At 47.4% G+C, this 17,257-nt stretch overlaps 1 protein-coding gene across 1 annotated transcript in view; it reads right to left on the bottom strand.

The window, feature by feature from the left end:
• Window positions 1–17,257, bottom strand: part of LOC147701502 (transient receptor potential cation channel subfamily M member 4-like) — a 363,218-nt gene that overhangs the window by 225,420 nt on the left and 120,541 nt on the right. The window contains exon 2 of the mRNA XM_086930188.1: window positions 16,962–17,029. Coding sequence (XP_086786314.1) covers window positions 16,962–17,029 — 68 coding nt within the window. The remainder of the gene's footprint in view (window positions 1–16,961; window positions 17,030–17,257) is intronic.

Here is a 17,257-nt window from a genome sequence, read left to right on the forward strand (position 1 = left end):
CCCCTTTCCCCCACCCATGTTTGTAGCAGTACCACATGGCTGAGGTGTTGTCAATGAACACTTGTACCAGCCTTCTATTGATTGAGGGTAGAAAGGCTTTCAATGCAAATCGAATCGCACAGAGCTCCAGCAGGTTGATGTCCGGATCCGGCCGGAGTCCATAGTCCTCTAATCTCCACCTCTCTCAGATGACTGCCCCAATTCCCAGGAGTGATGATTCTGTCAATACTGTGAGATCTGGCTGGGGAAGAGAGATGGGTCTGCCTCGGACCCAATCACGGTTCGTTCGACACCACAACAGATCTTTCGCAGTTCCCTCCGAGACCAGGAGCACGTTGGAGAGGTTCCACTAATGCTGTGCCCATTGAAACTTCAAGTCCCACTGCAGAGCTCGCATATGCCACTGGGCATGAGTTACCGACATGATGCAGGAAGCGACGAGTCCCAACACCCTCCGGGTCTGCCTCACCTAAATCCAGGATAGAGGCTAAAACATCGGTATTGCAGCCTGAATATTCTGGACTCCCTGCTCTGGAGGATAAGCCTGAAACTGCACTGTGAGCAGAACAGAGCCGATGAAAGGCAGCATCTGAAAGGGAGTCAGCTGTGGTTTAGGCATGTTAATAGTGAACCCCAGCGATTGCAAGAGGCTCACCGTAATCTGGAGATGGAATACGATAGCCTCGGGTAAACTCCCCTTCAAAAGCCAGTCGAGGAAGGGTAAGACCAGCACTCCTGACCTCCACAGATGAACTGTAACCACCGTCATCACCTTGGTGAACACCAGATGGGCGCTGGTAAGACAAAAGGAGAGCTTAATGAACTGAAAATGCTTGTGGCCTAGCGTAAACCGCAGATAGAGCCTGTGGGCAGGCAGGCAAGACAGGAATGTTGCAGTAGCTGTCCTGCAAGTCCAACTGAAGGACTGGGTTCTTTTGGACCCAGCGGTGCCAGGGCACAACACCTGAAACCTTCGTGGGTAACCTGCTCCGGCGTACAAGTCACAGAGACACGGGACACTTCCTTCGGCGTCAAAGAGTCAAGGTTTATTTACTGCAGGGAACACAGAAGTCACAGGAAGTACATCGAGTGTAGTTCGGGGAGACTGCTTCAAATTGTATCTGTGGATCGCTCCTTTTATACAACTTTTACCCATATGATAACATGAGACACAATAGTTTACAACCTGGTTCCCACAAGTCGCTCTTAGAGGGGTCGTTTAGATCACTTTGAAACATACAAGGTCCGGAACATAAGTGCGGAAACATTTGGCGGTTCCCAACTGTAAAAACCCATCTTCCCACCATTAGCAAATTCCAATCAGCAGTAAAGTAGATCGAAACAAAAACGAAGACAGGTGCAGAGGAAGACGGAGACAGTGGGGAGATCGGAGAGGGTGTAAAAAAGGGGGTGTCGAGAAGCACGAGATACAGGCATCAAAGGGACGTGCCTAATGAGATGCACGGCTGAGACAATAAGCTCGTGCGGCAAGATGAGCCTCGAGCGGCGCCGTCTGCCTTACAGTAGCAACCCCCTTGTCATAAAGACACTTTCAAAGAACATGTGTCTTCCGCCATATCTTGGAAGTCCCAGGGTCGCGAAGCGGACAGTGTCCGTTCGCTGGCTACTTGAGGGCAAGAGACAAAATGGATGCCGTATCTAAGATGGAACCCGTGGGTACAGATGAGAAACCCACATAACAAACGAACGGTTTAAGTTAGCACAGCGAAACTGCGCACGCTTACTAAACTCGTCATTTGTGGTTCATAGATACTAGACTCGACCATATTCGTGCGAGTTAAAAACACCACTTACAATTGTCACGGAACCTCAGACGCTCCTTTTGCCCTCATGTAGGCAAGCACTAGTCGGAATCATACTCGATATTCATCAGACCATCAAGATGTCGTTGTAGCATAGCTCTGTCCAATCGAGTCCCCTTGGTAACAGATGGTTGTCTCATACACGTCGTAGCACAGAGGCCACATAAGGCAGGACCACACTGCACACAAAGGCAACACGTGAACAGGAACACTACCACAACCCCGATGATCGTCAGAATCTTCCAACCCCAAGTCGACATCAGGCCCCAAAACCAACCGAATAGCGTCCAATCCCCTACATCCACGTGTATGGATTCGGAGATCTTATGCAACTTCGAGATGGCTTGATAGACAGTTGGAGCATTATCAGGTATGAAAATGCAACAGCTCGAATGGATCACTTTACATACCCCACCGCGATCTGCTAAGACAACATCTAAAACCATACGGTTTTGTAATGTCATAAGTCTCTCCGCCTGAAGTTCTGTGGTGATATTACCAAGGGCACTGGCAGTAATATTAGCTGTCGATTCTACCACTCGAGTCAAATGTCTCAGGTTCCTACTGTTAACCATAGGTCCCCAAAACGGGAGGAAACCCTTGAAAAAGTCTCCTGCCTCTTGACCGGCAGTATCCTCTTCGCTAATTACGCCTCGTACAACTCTAGTCTTATGATAATCGGCATCTACAGTAAACGTCGGAGGCAACAGATTTGCAACGAAACATGAGCCCATGAAGTCTGCGGGCAACCATGTGTATGCACGATCATGACAGATGAAGTACGTACCCTTGGCAGCCAGAAACACGGGGGTCGGGGACATTGGCAGAACGTAACTTTCAGTGCAAGCACTTACTCCAAGTGAGGCTTGCGAGCCACGACCCACAAGACAAAGATTACCAGTGTGGGGTACGACCCATATTGGAAGCGAGCTTTTAAGCTGCTTTTCATTAGTGAACATACTATATTCCCCTCTACTTAGGACCCTATAGGCTTGTACCTCTTCTTTAGGGATGAGAAAAGCATCATGGACCTCGTCTTCCATGTCCTCTATAGCCATCGATAACAGCCTCTGATACGAGGTAGGACCAGAGTATGGGGAACGTTGTTCTGGAGTGGGGTGGAAACCCAGTGCGCTTCGAAACATTGTTTGGAATGCTCGAGCTGACCCTTGGGAACTATACGGTAACACCAGATATGGAATTCCCTTACCAGTAGTATGTGGCATCAACCCACACACCCAACAATTAGTAGTGTTAACCACTAACTGATGCTGATGGAGGAGCTGGATAAAGGAATTGTTGCGGAATTCTACACGTCTAGCCTGTTCGTGTTCCGGTAACATATGAAAAGAATGGGGAGAAGCAGTAGAAGTAAGGTTAGGGTAAGGAGTAGGAGTAGGGGTAGCAAGTAAAAAGTAAGACATAGTGTAATACACCCCACCCGCCAAAAATGCAGAAGCAGTTAAAAACAAAACAAACAATTGGGATAAAAAACATTTAGTACGACTAAGTTTCTGCAGCTTGACTCTATATGCCTGAGCTCTTTCCAAATCATTCAGCTTCGAAAATGCCATTTCCCTACGACCGTCCGCAACGTTTCTTGACGCACTTCGTTCTGTGCAGCAGTAGTCAATCCCCAGGAGTTCCTAGGAATCGACGGCCTTTAACCTAGCGTCAAGACCTACTGTCCAAAAGGAAGTACGCGCGCGGCCCTACGGCCCTCAATACACAAAGTATATGTAGCACAATATTTCTCAGCTGTGGAAGGAAAAAGATACAAAGAAAAAAACTCAATATATGTACAAAACAATTTTCAATAATACGATTGTCCAAAGCTGATCAGGGGAAACGAGGATATTGCAGTTATCAATTTCAGCAAAGCAAGCAAATTTTATTTGTCCTTAGTATGAGATCTCAAAGAATATCGATGTTTCCCGGGACGTGTCTGCTCGTCGAACAAAGGATCTGTTGAAGAGACAGCGTCCTGCTGATCAGTTCGTTGGTCTGGTCTTGAGTCTTTTGCTGACAAGTGTTCAACAGTGGCTTTCTGCTGCGCTGAGGGTTCTTCAACAAGCTGTGCGTCGCTAAAAGGTACAAACGCCGGCAATTTTTCTGTTTCTGTTGACGCAATGCCTTTCCTCACCCACGGGTCTGCTGACAAAGGAATAGGGACTCGCTTACAGTGGGTAGCATGTACCCAATTTTTCCGCCCCTCAAGACGAACGGCAGTCCTCGTGGCCAGGAGCACCTGGTAAGGTCCGGTAAAGCGGGGGTCCAGATTCTTTTTGCGTGAAAAATTTCGGGTAACTACCCAATCTCCAGGCTGGAGCTGGTGGCCTGGACCCTCCGTCTGCGTCGGCAAGGCGTCGTAAACCTGTTGATGAATTAACCTCAGTTTAGCAGTCAAGTCATGTAAGTAGTCAATCAACATCGGAAACTCAAGATCAGAGAATACACCTGGCCTAGGAACCCCCCACACATTCGCAGGACGGCCGAACACTATTTCATAGGGACTGAGCCCTATTCGGGAGTGTACAGTCGCCCTAGTTGACAGTAATGCTAGAGGCAAAGCATCAGGCCACGAAAGTCCAGTCGTAGCTTGAATCTTCGCTAATTTTAGTTTAAGGGTGCCATTGTACCCTTCAACTAATCCAGCTGACTGGGGATGATTGGCGCTATGGAATTTCTGATTGATTCCAAGGCCCTTACACACACTCTTCATCACACTTCCAACAAACTCACTTCCGTTATCTGACCACACGACTCTAGGCATTCCATACCGAGGAAAGTATTCCTTCAGTAGGATTTTCGCAGTAGACAAAGCAGTGTTGTCCTTGAGGGGATAGGCCTCGATCCATCGGGAGAATGCGCAAACCACAACCAAAACATATTTCAGGTTATTGCATCTCTCCATATGGATGAAGTCCAATTGGATCACCTCAAAGGGATACGAAGGAGGAGCAAAACTGCCAGGAGGAGTTGGGGTTCCTTTGCCAGGATTGTACATTATACACACCATACAATTCTTCACCAAACGTTCAGCACACTTAGTAATTCCATCACTCTTCCACACATCAGCCAGCAACTTACAAATACCTTTCGCGCTAATATGTGCTAACCCATGTGCCATTTGCACAACGGCCAGTACATACGCATCAGGCAACATCCATCTTCTCTGATCCGACAAATCAATCCAGCAACCATTCGCATCCAACCTTCCCGTACTTTCTTTCCACTTCATCTTTTCAGTCTCGGTGGCCTCATTCTGTATTGCTTTCACACTCTCTATGGTATTCTCACACATACTTGATTCTGTAGGCCACCTAACCGAACTCGTCACATACATTCGAGTGCTAAGGTTCCGGGCAGTCTCCTTAGCAATTTCGTCTGCAAACGCATTACCACGACCAACATCATCCGTCACTTTACGATGCGCACTACACTTAACAATTGCAACTTGAGCAGGCAAAGTCAATGCATCCAAAAGATCGTTCACAAGCTGGCCATGCTGTATTTTCGTGCCATGCGACGTCAAGAAACCACGCTCTCGCCACAACCGTCCAAAACTATGCGCTACACCGAAAGCATACTGACTATCGGTGTACACGTTCACACGTTTACCTTTTGCTAACACACATGCTCTAGTGAGAGCAATCAGCTCTGCAGCCTGGGCAGAATTCTGATTCAATCTTGCAGTCTCAACAACAGTATTCAACGTTACCACAGCATAAGCAGTAGTCACATCACCATTCGGCAACTTAAAACATGACCCATCCACATACAGGATGCCATCCGGGTCTTCCAATGGGGTGTTTTTAAGGTCCACTCGACCTTTTGTTTCCTCTTCTGTCCGCAAGTAACAGTCATGTTCTGCTACTTCATCTGACTCTGCACTAATTGGTAACAAAGTTGCCGGATTTAGGACATTACAACGTTTTATCTGAATGTGGCTTGCCAAAAGCGTCAATTCGTACCCAGACAACCTCGCACTCGTCAAGTGCTGAATTTTCGTACGATTCAACAAAGTATCGACTGCATGCGGAACCATCACCGTAAGCATATTATCCATGACCAATCCTGCTGATTGTCGGATGGAGACCGCAGCTGCCGCAGTTGCTCTCAAACAACTCGGCAATGCTCTAGCTACTGGGTCTAAGGTCGAGGAAAAATATGCGCATGGACGTTGCTTACCACCAAAAGGTTGCGTTAAGACGCTTAAAGCACAACCTTCCCTCTCGTGAACATATAACGTGAACGGTTTACTGTAATCAGGGGTACCTAACACAGGAGCCGAACACAATGAATCACGCAGTTCAGAAAAACTTTTCTGACATTCTTCCGTCCATGGTAAAGGAGTTGAAACATCCTTGCACGTAAGAGCCACCAATGGTTTCGCTAGCAATGAAAAATTAGGAATCCACTGCCTGCAGTACGACGTGATACCTAGAAAGGCACGCACATCTCTTTGGGTTTGTGGCACAGCCATTCGCGCAATCGCTGCAATTCTCTCTGGGGTCAATCTCCTTCCCTCCTTTGACAATAAGTGACCTAAATAGGTTACTTCTTGACAACAATATTGGAGTTTAGAAGGTGACACCTTGTGATGTAACTCACAGAGATGTTGCAGCAACGATACCGTAGCAATTTTGCAGATGTCCTGAGTATCAGCAGCCACCAATAGGTCGTCGACGTATTGGATTAAAGCCGCACCAACCGGCAACCTAAACGCATCTAGTTGACCCTTCAAAGCTTGACTGTAAATCGATGGACTTTCACAGTAGCCCTGAGGAGCGCGTTTGAAACGGAAGCTACGCCCACCAAGAGAGAAACCGAAAAGGTCCCTGCTCTCTTCGGCAATCGGGATGCTGAAAAACGCATTTTTCAAATCAATCACCGAAAACCATGAAGCTGTAGCTGGAATCAGAGTCAGTAGCGCCGTGATGTCAGGCACAACAGGGAATTGAGGAACCACAATTTTATTTACCTCCCGCAAATCGATAACAAAACGATAAACAGGCGGTTTGGTAGGATCAGTACGTTTAAGAATGGGCAGTACAGGACTATTGCACACGTTTCCCCGAGTCTCTTCAATGACATCTTTCTCGATCAAATCATAGATGATCGCTAACAAAGCTCGTTCACCATCAAGGGAGATACGATATTGGGGAATACGTGGCAATCGCACATTCGATTTCAACTGAACAACATAAGGGGAGATATCAAGTAGGCCCACATCATTTGGACCCGTTGCCCACAAAGACGCAGGAAGAGAATCCAATTCCGGTGGAAGCTTATCGAGTGACAAGTACATGGGAGAGACTACTCTCTCTCCGAACGTAAGCTTTACCCCCGCAGGGGAACAATACAAAGTTGCATACAAACGTTTAAGCAGATCCAGACCCAAAAGATTTTCGCCACAACCAGTGGTCAAAATTAACGGAGCTTCGAGCTCACGAGGCCCAATTTTAAGGGGCAGAGGGCACGAAACTGGATTGCTAACGGGGGCGCCAGAGAATCCAACGGAAACATTTGTTAAGCCAGACAAAGGTGCGCCAGGGAGTTTCGAATGCATGATAGAACTTTTCGCTGCACCAGTGTCCAACAGAAAAGGCTCAACGACGCCCGATGTAGCAACTGCGACATAAGGCCCTCTCTGATCAACCGGAACTGATACCACTCCCTCTCCTTGTCTTTGGCTGTCCTAGTAATTACTATCGTCAGTTCCCTGATCGACGTAATAATCGTCTACATTATACTGCGCAGATCGTCCTTGCGATGATCCACGTTGATCAAAACAGTTATTAGAATTTGATGAATTGTCAGAACGGTCGTTCTGAGCACCACGACCTCTACCACGTGATGCGTTCTGTGAACCACCACGACCTCCTCTAGACGACGTACCACTAGTACGGTCATTTAAAGCAGGACAATTGAATTTAATGTGTCCCTCCTGTCTACAGTAAGCACATTGATTGTACCCTAATGAAGATCTTTGGAAAGATGAATCATTACGCGACTGCGATCGATTCGATTGCGACTGCGATCTATTCTGCTGAGGCGCATTCTGATTAGAACGCGGCGGATACGCTTGTTGCAACAACACTTTAGTTTTCAGCTCTTTCGTTTTTTTATCGGCACGGTCATTTTCCTCTTTTTCTCTATTTTCGTAATATTGTGCCGTAGCCAATATCTGAGCTGAGGTAGAAACAGCCCACGCACTTTCTGAATTCTTTAATTTAGTGCACAAGTCGGGCAATAAGTTCGATACGAATTTATCTACAAACAACCGTTGTCCACCCTCAGTACCCATATCCTGTCCACTATGATCAACGAAAGTTTCCTCAAACCTCGTAAAGAAGTCTGATACACTCTCATCTTTCTTCTGCTTACAGGCTGACAACTTGTCCCAATTTACCTTCATAGCTGGCATAAGCGTTTTCATTAATGTAATGATTCGCTGGGGGAGAAGCTCAATCAACTGATCGGGTTTAGTAGCAGCCACTTGTCCAGCGTCTGCCGCTGTAATAGCAGCCCAATCACCACCTAATTCATTCGCGTGATCTTGGTGACGAATCTTGGCCCATACCGGTTGCGGTACGACATTGCCAAACAACATGTCGATATCGGCCAGATTCATTATCGTAGCGTCTACGAGCTGCGACAATTCCTTGTAATACCCAGCAGGATTTTTGCGAGGATCGGGCAAAGTTTGTTTCACCTGAAGCACTTCCGATCGTTTCCATGGGAGGTGTATCCACACTCTCTGGAAATGCGCCGCCACTGGAGCATTAACATTAGTATTATCAGCGGGTATCCAAACTGGCGGAACTTCACGCATAGGATATTGACCAGACTCATCTCCTTTCTCAATGTCCTCAACGAACAATGCATGAGGAATAGGAGCGGGACGAAGAGATAGCAACCGCTCAATAGCACGTCGGACATTAGTATCGACTATCAGTCCATTTGCGAACTGAAGCCGAAGTTCAGACAGGGCGGACAGCACCTCGTCAGGCGCAACGGCCACTATCTGATCATGTAAGAACTTGCACATTTCATCAAACACATATCTCTGAGTTGGTATGTTGAATTGATCAAACGTTTCGAGGACAACACGTGGCGGATTTCTAACAGGGTTTATCATCCAACCCATCGCCATATTGTATAGCGCAACACGTTCTCTATTACCAGGAAGCTGACTACGTCTCTGAGGACCATCAAAACCAGCAGACCCAAAAACGGGTCCGAGCGACTGAAAGAAGTTTGTCGCAATAGGAGAATCACGATTACGAGTAGAGGGAGAAGAGTAAGACACAGGACTAACAAGAGAAGGAGTAGAGACATTAGCGACAACAGGGGTTAACAACACAGGAGCAGTAGCGTGAGCAGTGGCGGGAACAGGAGTATGTGGAAGCGGAGGAGCAGTAGGAATAGAACCAGGCAAAGGAGCAGGAACAGTCGGAAGAGCGGGTGCAGGTTGAGGAACAGGGGGAGGAATAACAGGTGGAAGAACAGGTACGGCAGGGACCACAGGAACTGCGATACCCTGTACGTACGGAGGTGGCGACTTCATAAGATAGGACATTAAAGAATCCTCAACTGCCTCTTCCTTCTTATCCGACTCCGTAGGCAAAACAGGATAGCATTTGTCTATGGACATACGCTGTAATCTTCCAAACACTTCCTTATCCTTATCCTCCTTATCACGCTGAAACTGCTCAGCTTTCTTCACTATAGTAGCAACATTATCTCGCTCACTACGTTTATTTTGTCTGATTTCTTTCTGTCGGGCTTCTTTGCGCCACAACCGAAAGGCATCAAACATGGCCGGCCTTGATTTACGTTCGAACAACTTTATTTCCAAATTATCTAAGATCGACGCTTCGAAGCTACCGTGAGGTGGCCAACGAAGATCGCCGTCTTTCTTTGTATATTTTATCCAATAATCGTTAAAAGCAATTGGGCCTAGCCCATGTTTGCTATATAAATCATAAGTAGGAGTTCCAACCGGAGGTATCGGACACGAGTCCTCCAGCAGGGAATCCGCACCACAAGGTCTAAAGCAACAGAACAAAGTACTACGACCAGGCATCTTGCACACTAGCCGAGTTTCACAAACTTCAAGGGTTACGGGATTTCGGGATTTACCAAGTCCCAGCAAAGACAAAACCCTCGGTCTTTGGCGGCTGCAGTTGTCAAACAAATACAACAACAACAAAGTACGCTAGCAAAGTGTCACCGACAAAAACACTCACACAGCGTGTACAACAAAGACACCCGCTAAAGTGTCTACAACAAAAACACTCGCTAAAGTGTTTACAACCAAGACACTCGCTAAAGTGTCTACAACCAAGAACTCTGGGAGCGACCCACCAATACTTAACTCAAAGAACAATGGCGTCCTCAGGAAGGCCCGTCAATCGTCTCGCTATACCAAGGTCTACGCCAGGCGCCAAAACAGGTCTACAGTCAGGGCAGCAGTCCGTCGCAGCCGTTAGGAGGCGGGAATCTTCGCGGGAAAAGTCTTCGGGCCACTTATTTCGACAACAGGATCGATGAAGCGGGGTGCACCTTCCCTCGGAGATTTCACACGAAGTTCCTCACGATCGTCGGGCTTGGACCGGTACCACTGATGCAGCCCCACATTGGGCACCAACTGAAGGACTGGGTTCTTTTGGACCCAGCGGTGCCAGGGCACAACACCTGAAACCTTCGTGGGTAACCTGCTCCGGCGTACAAGTCACAGAGACACGGGACACTTCCTTCGGCGTCAAAGAGTCAAGGTTTATTTACTGCAGGGAACACAGAAGTCACAGGAAGTACATCGAGTGTAGTTCGGGGAGACTGCTTCAAATTGTATCTGTGGATCGCTCCTTTTATACAACTTTTACCCATATGATAACATGAGACACAATAGTTTACAACCTGGTTCCCACAAGTCGCTCTTAGAGGGGTCGTTTAGATCACTTTGAAACATACAAGGTCCGGAACATAAGTGCGGAAACATTTGGCGGTTCCCAACTGTAAAAACCCATCTTCCCACCATTAGCAAATTCCAATCAGCAGTAAAGTAGATCGAAACAAAAACGAAGACAGGTGCAGAGGAAGACGGAGACAGTGGGGAGATCGGAGAGGGTGTAAAAAAGGGGGTGTCGAGAAGCACGAGATACAGGCATCAAAGGGACGTGCCTAATGAGATGCACGGCTGAGACAATAAGCTCGTGCGGCAAGATGAGCCTCGAGCGGCGCCGTCTGCCTTACAGTAGCAACCCCCTTGTCATAAAGACACTTTCAAAGAACATGTGTCTTCCGCCATATCTTGGAAGTCCCAGGGTCGCGAAGCGGACAGTGTCCGTTCGCTGGCTACTTGAGGGCAAGAGACAAAATGGATGCCGTATCTAAGATGGAACCCGTGGGTACAGATGAGAAACCCACATAACAAACGAACGGTTTAAGTTAGCACAGCGAAACTGCGCACGCTTACTAAACTCGTCATTTGTGGTTCATAGATACTAGACTCGACCATATTCGTGCGAGTTAAAAACACCACTTACAATTGTCACGGAACCTCACAACGCTGCCATCCAGTCTCCTGGGATCAGGGCAGACGGGACTTGAGCCAACGTGAGCATTTTGAATTTCTCCTTCATGAGGATTAAGTTGAAGTTCCACAAACCTAGAATAGGACAAAGGCCTTTGTACTTTTTGGGAACCAGAAAGTAGCAGGAATAGCAACCACAGCCTACTTGTGGCACCGGAACCCTCCCTACGGCCCACTTGGACAAGAGTCATGACTTCCTCACAGAGAAGGAACAGATGATCCTCCATCAGCCAGTTGTGGGATGGATGGAAGGGTTGTTGCAAAGATTAGGGAGTAGCCTGGTCAGACAATTAGCAAAACCCACCTGTCCAATGTAATGGACTGCCAGTGGGGCAGGTTATGGTAGAACCCTGCTACCACTTGATGCCCATGGTGGTAAGGTAGCAGATTGGGACGGTTTGGAGGCTACATCTGCCTGGAGGGTGGTGGGCTGACCAGATTGCTGGCTACCGGACACATGAGGTCTGTGAGCATCGCACCCTCAGCCACGCAGAGGCTGGGGAGCATGAGCAGCTCGGTGGCTGGGAGGGAACGGGCATGCTTGGGAAGCCCCTTCCATAGCCACGAAAGGTAGATTGGGGGTGATGTGAGGCCATAGAAAAGACCAAGGACTTGGCCGTAGCCCGATTCGCCTTGAAGCGATCCAGTGCCAAATCCACCTAGTCTCTGAAGAGACGGATGCCATCGAAGGGCATGTCCATAAAGGATGCCTCGACATCCCCAGATAAGCCAGTAGTCCTCAACCAGGCATGGCACCTCAGGGCCACCGATGATGAAACCGCTCTGCCCAGTGAGTCAGTCGTGTCAAGTCCACAGCAGATAGTGAACTTTGCTGCATGTGAGAGTACAGCCCGGACCTCCTCCAAGACCTGTGGCAGCAATTGCGCAACAGTGTCCCACAGAGGGAGGTAGTAATAGTCCAATAGATATGTGTTCACAGACCACAATTCCAGGCTGGCGGAAGAAAACATTTTCTTCCCCAAGGAATCCAGCCTCTTGAATTCCCTGTCTGGGGGTAGTAGGGAATGGGTCATCGGATGTGGAGTCTTGGACCACCAAGCGGTCTAGGATAGGGTGCTGGGTGAAGAAGTTTGGGCCCCCCGAAGTGGGGCAGTGGAGGCAGGCATTCGTTCTATTCACGGGAGCCCCTGTGTTGGGTTTGGACCAAGTACACAAAAGGACTTCAGTGAGGGTTTCATTAAACAGGAGTAGTGGTTCAGATGTGGAGACTCCCGGCTGCAGCACCTCGGTCAAGATATTAGTCTCGACTGTCACCGAGGGCAACTGAAGGTCAAGGACCTCAGCTGCCCTTCGCACCACCAATGCGTAGGAGGCTCCCTCCACAGTAGCCAGGGTAGGGGGAACAGAGAAATCAAGTCCACTGGCTTCACTCAGTTCCTCACACCAATCCATGCTAGGGTCTTCCTCAAATGGCTGGTATTCCCCAAGATCCTGTGACCCCTCCTCTCAATCTTACCCGACTCCTAACCCAACAGAAGAGGACTCCAGCTTGGATCTAGGAGGCAAGGTTCCTGTTAGTGCCATAGTTGGCGTTGGGCGACAGCCATCCAGCTCAGTATCGGAGTTGGGGATCAGGATGGGGATTGCACAGCCAGTGGGTGCCTGGCAGCACCAGGAGTGTTAGGAGCGGCATCGGGGAAGGTCGAGTTGGTACAAGTTGGAGTAGGACGACCTCTGGCTCTGCGACCACCCACAGGACTTTCCTCTTGACCGGGACCTCGAGTGATGTGGAGTCGCACGCCAAGTCGCAATGAGCTTGAGGGACCACTCCTGCATAGCCTTTGGATTCTTGGCATGGCAATCGCTATAGACACCACAGGCAGACAAGGTGTGGGTCCGTAGCCAACATCAGCTGAGGACAGTCTCCACAGGACTTTAATCTTGCTTTTTTAGATGACACCATTAGGACAAGCCTAGAAAAAAAGACTCGACAAAATGTTGATAAAATCAAATCAAACAGTGACGGAGGGGTAGCTCTTTTCTGAATCAGCACTGGTTGCCATGGAAAGAAAAGAGCGGATGTCAGCACACATGGGTGGCACGGACATCACCTTCAGTGAGGATGCCGCCAATGATACACGAGGAGCCGAATGATGCCTCCTACCGCACGCAGGGGTACCGCACACGGTATATCTTCCGGATCCAGTCCGATGGCTGGAAAATTCAAAGGTATGGAATCTGCGGCTAGAAGTATCTATCAGACTACGATCTTGATGCTATCGCTCTTGTTAGTGGAGAGTGGGATAAGAGAACGCAAAAAACTTTGAATTGATCAATCATTTACAAACCTAAATGTTTATTAACATGTAAACAACACAAATGAAAATCAAATGCAGATAACTACAGTGCTGAGGGCACTTTTCAAGATAGAGGACTTTGTGTCAATGTTGTGGACACCTAGTAGCCACACTGTCCACATGGAATATAGGACCACCAGGCTACCAGCTCAGGAGCACATAGGACTGGAGAAGCGCAATTTTATATTTGTATAATGAACTAATTTATTAGAAAAAGTCAATTTACATTGATATATACAGTGTGCATGTTTATCATACAATTTGTAGCAAATGAACGTATTTAGCCATTACGAGCAACACCAGAGTTAAAATGCTGTGCAACTTGAGTTAGCCACATTTTTTTTTCTATTTTGAATATGTTGTTTAACATTTTCGAGGTTAGGAGGCCTGCACATTCACTTTCATTTGTTTTGCATGTGATGTGTTTTTCCACTGTAGATGCTTTTTTCCAGATGCCTGCTAGCTAGCTAATAGTTTATGGTTATGTATTAGACAACTGATAGTGGGGTTCTCATCCAAAAAAAAAAAAGAGGATGTCGGTATTGGAGAGAGACTCATGGACGCAAGTAGAGACCGGACTCACTGTACCAGACAGTCTGTCCAATGTAACAAACCAAGGACACAGCCATGCATGGACCATTGTGCTGTCCTGAGAAAGATGGGAGTTTGCCTGCTCCCAGAGTCTGGAGTAATACGATTGGCTCCTGAAAATTAGATCAAGCTGTGATGTTGCACACAAGTGCCTTATTCAATAATAATGTATGTTCCATAGATAAGAGGGGGAAGTGGTTGCTGACATCGGACTGAGAAGACACTTCTTGCCTCGGCTGATCTCCACTGCCTGAGGGCAAAATAAGTATTCATATTCTTTCTCGTCAGAGACCTTTATTTGGTTTCCTGAAACGGACACCTTACCTTATTTGCATAACCAAATGCCCTTTCACTGCTTAATTTAGAGTAAGGATTTCCTTTATTGAACACACCGTTTAGATATTCTGTATTCTTTATGTCCTTGTTAATTTTCTGTTTCCCGAAATATGGGCTTCTGGACCATTCAAATTTGTAATCATGATGCTTAAATCTGAATCTTTTCTGGATTATTGCACTTAATTTAACAAAAATTGTCAATAAATTCATTTTAAACTCATTGTCATTTTCCATGTATTTTCTTTTGGAAACCCATTGGTGTTCACTGTTTACGGCAATGCATGTAAATGACGGCTCCTAGATCTCTCTCCAGGTCTATGAATAGAGGTCCATAGGATTAGTGGCAGGGCTTGTATGATGCTTACACCACATGTTGATATTATGGAACCCCACACGCCAACGGGCCTAACCCCACAAGGGGTCTCTGGATCTGGCTAGATGGTTAGCCATTTGGATTCTGGACTACTGTATTTAGGAAGTAACAAAAAGAAATGGATAAAACATCAAAAGCTTGTTCGAGGAGATGTGCGTTCACTAGACCGAGTCGCCACTCTTGCATCTACACTTGAGGGGTCAATCGCTAGGGTGGCCCAATTCAGTCTCTTATGTAGGAGCTTGAGGGTCTCAGCATTCTGAGGTCATCAATGTAGATTATTCAGCAGTTCACCTCCATCTGGCAATGAGGGGTATCGAGGGGTCAGGCTTTCTTCCACATCATTATTTCTCCTTTGACTGGCTTTTGCCAGGCCCTGCATAGAAGCCACCAATGCTTAAAGCAGCCTCACTCCCTTCACCTCCTCGTGCAATCACTTATCATCCGTTCTCGCTCTCCTTCACTCCTCCCTCTCTGATCACTTTTTTCCTACCTTCCCCCTCTGCTCCTCTTTCTCTTGTCTTAAGCCAGGAGCGTTAACACAGGCCCTTGCAGGATATGAGGGGTCCCTAACTTTTCAGGGGGCCCCATTCAGTCCAAGTCCAATGAAAATTTCTGAGCGATGGGAAACTTAGGAGCCCCTCAACACATTCTGCATTAGAGCCCATCATTTTGTGTCACATCACTGCTCGAAGCCTCCCCCCTGAGTAGAGTGACAGAAGCACCACAAGTGGCCCGGGGCTTTTCATAACCAGCCACCAAGGGCTCCAGCCCACTGGCATAATGACTGGTGGGATGTAAGGCCTGTCAGGAAGGAGTGGAAAGCATGCCACCTCCATAGTCTGGAATGCACCTTCAGCAGCAAGGTCCAGGTAGGTCATCAGTTCCAATGATTTTCAGTAAGCTACTGGATAGCTCCAACCCAACCCTCCAAAGGCTGGGTAGATGAGCCACAGCCCACTCCCAATTATTGTCCAATGCAGCCAGCAGATTCAGAGGTCCATACATTCGGAACTTCCCTCCACAAAAAGGAGTCTGGGGAAGGTTTCTTACTAATAAGGCACTATAGACCCTAACCTGAAGGGAAGAATGAAGAAGTGGGGTGGGTGGGCCTGTAAAGAGTACACATCCTCCATCTTGCAAATTCATTATTTACTATAAACCAAATGTTTTCAAACTGTTAGGGTTATCCCTAACAGTGGCATACCGGTAATTAATAAAATATCTTGTGTATGTTAATAGTCAAAAGGGGCATGGTCATAAAGTGTAACTAGGTATCCTTTACAAAAGGTGTGGCCTATGTAATTAAGGGTGTGGCTTAAACCATGTAACATAGAATCCTGAGCTCAACAAGCATATCACATCCAAGTATATTATACAAAAACAAACATACACCTATAACAAGCCAGACCTATTGGATTTACCAGTCTCCCATTCTCATCACTTTCAACACATCAGTTTCTCCCCTTGAAGTCACTTTAATCAGTAATCTCCTTCTCTGTGTATGTCATTTGCACTATCTCTCTCCACTTTTGTCTTTTGAATGTACACACAGATCATCGCTCTGTGCACTCTACTGCGAGGCTAAGGGTAGCATCAGCATGTAATCTGAAGACCTATATGACCCCGTGACAGCACTATGAGAAACTCACACAGTCTTAAGCCAAAGCTCTGGAGCTCTCAATTGGGTCTCTTCGTGAACAGCCATCCACCCCCTGACATCACCCAGTTACGTGCCCACATTGACAGTATGTTGTATTTACACTATGAAGAACCAGACAGAGCGAAACTCTCGACACGTCCTGCTCGGCTGCAGACAGGCCCTCCCATGAATGAGGTCTGAGCTCTCCCACCACCAGAGAGACTGAGTTAATGGCGACCAACGAGGCGCGAGCCTGACGGGCGTCTAGCATGCTTACCCGCTCACGCCGGTGTCCTCGATGAAGGTCGTGCATGTTTTCTTCTTGATGTACTTGGGGATCCAGGTCTGAAAGAAGAAAAACAAAAGCCTGTCAAAAGCAGCGTAAATTCATTTTAGTCTTCACATCCTCGGCGGTGGCGCGTGAGAGGCAGCAGAGGGCGAGGCACCAGGGAGTGGCGCATTCCAGGACTCCGAAAACAGATGTGCGACGAGAAAATACCGCGCAGTTATTATTCACAACAACCTACCGACAGAAAAATGGATTTACACTTTCAATTGTACCCATAACCTACC

This window comes from Lissotriton vulgaris, chromosome 7, assembly GCF_964263255.1.
Source record: "Lissotriton vulgaris chromosome 7, aLisVul1.2, whole genome shotgun sequence".
Taxonomy (NCBI): Eukaryota; Metazoa; Chordata; class Amphibia; order Caudata; family Salamandridae; genus Lissotriton; species Lissotriton vulgaris.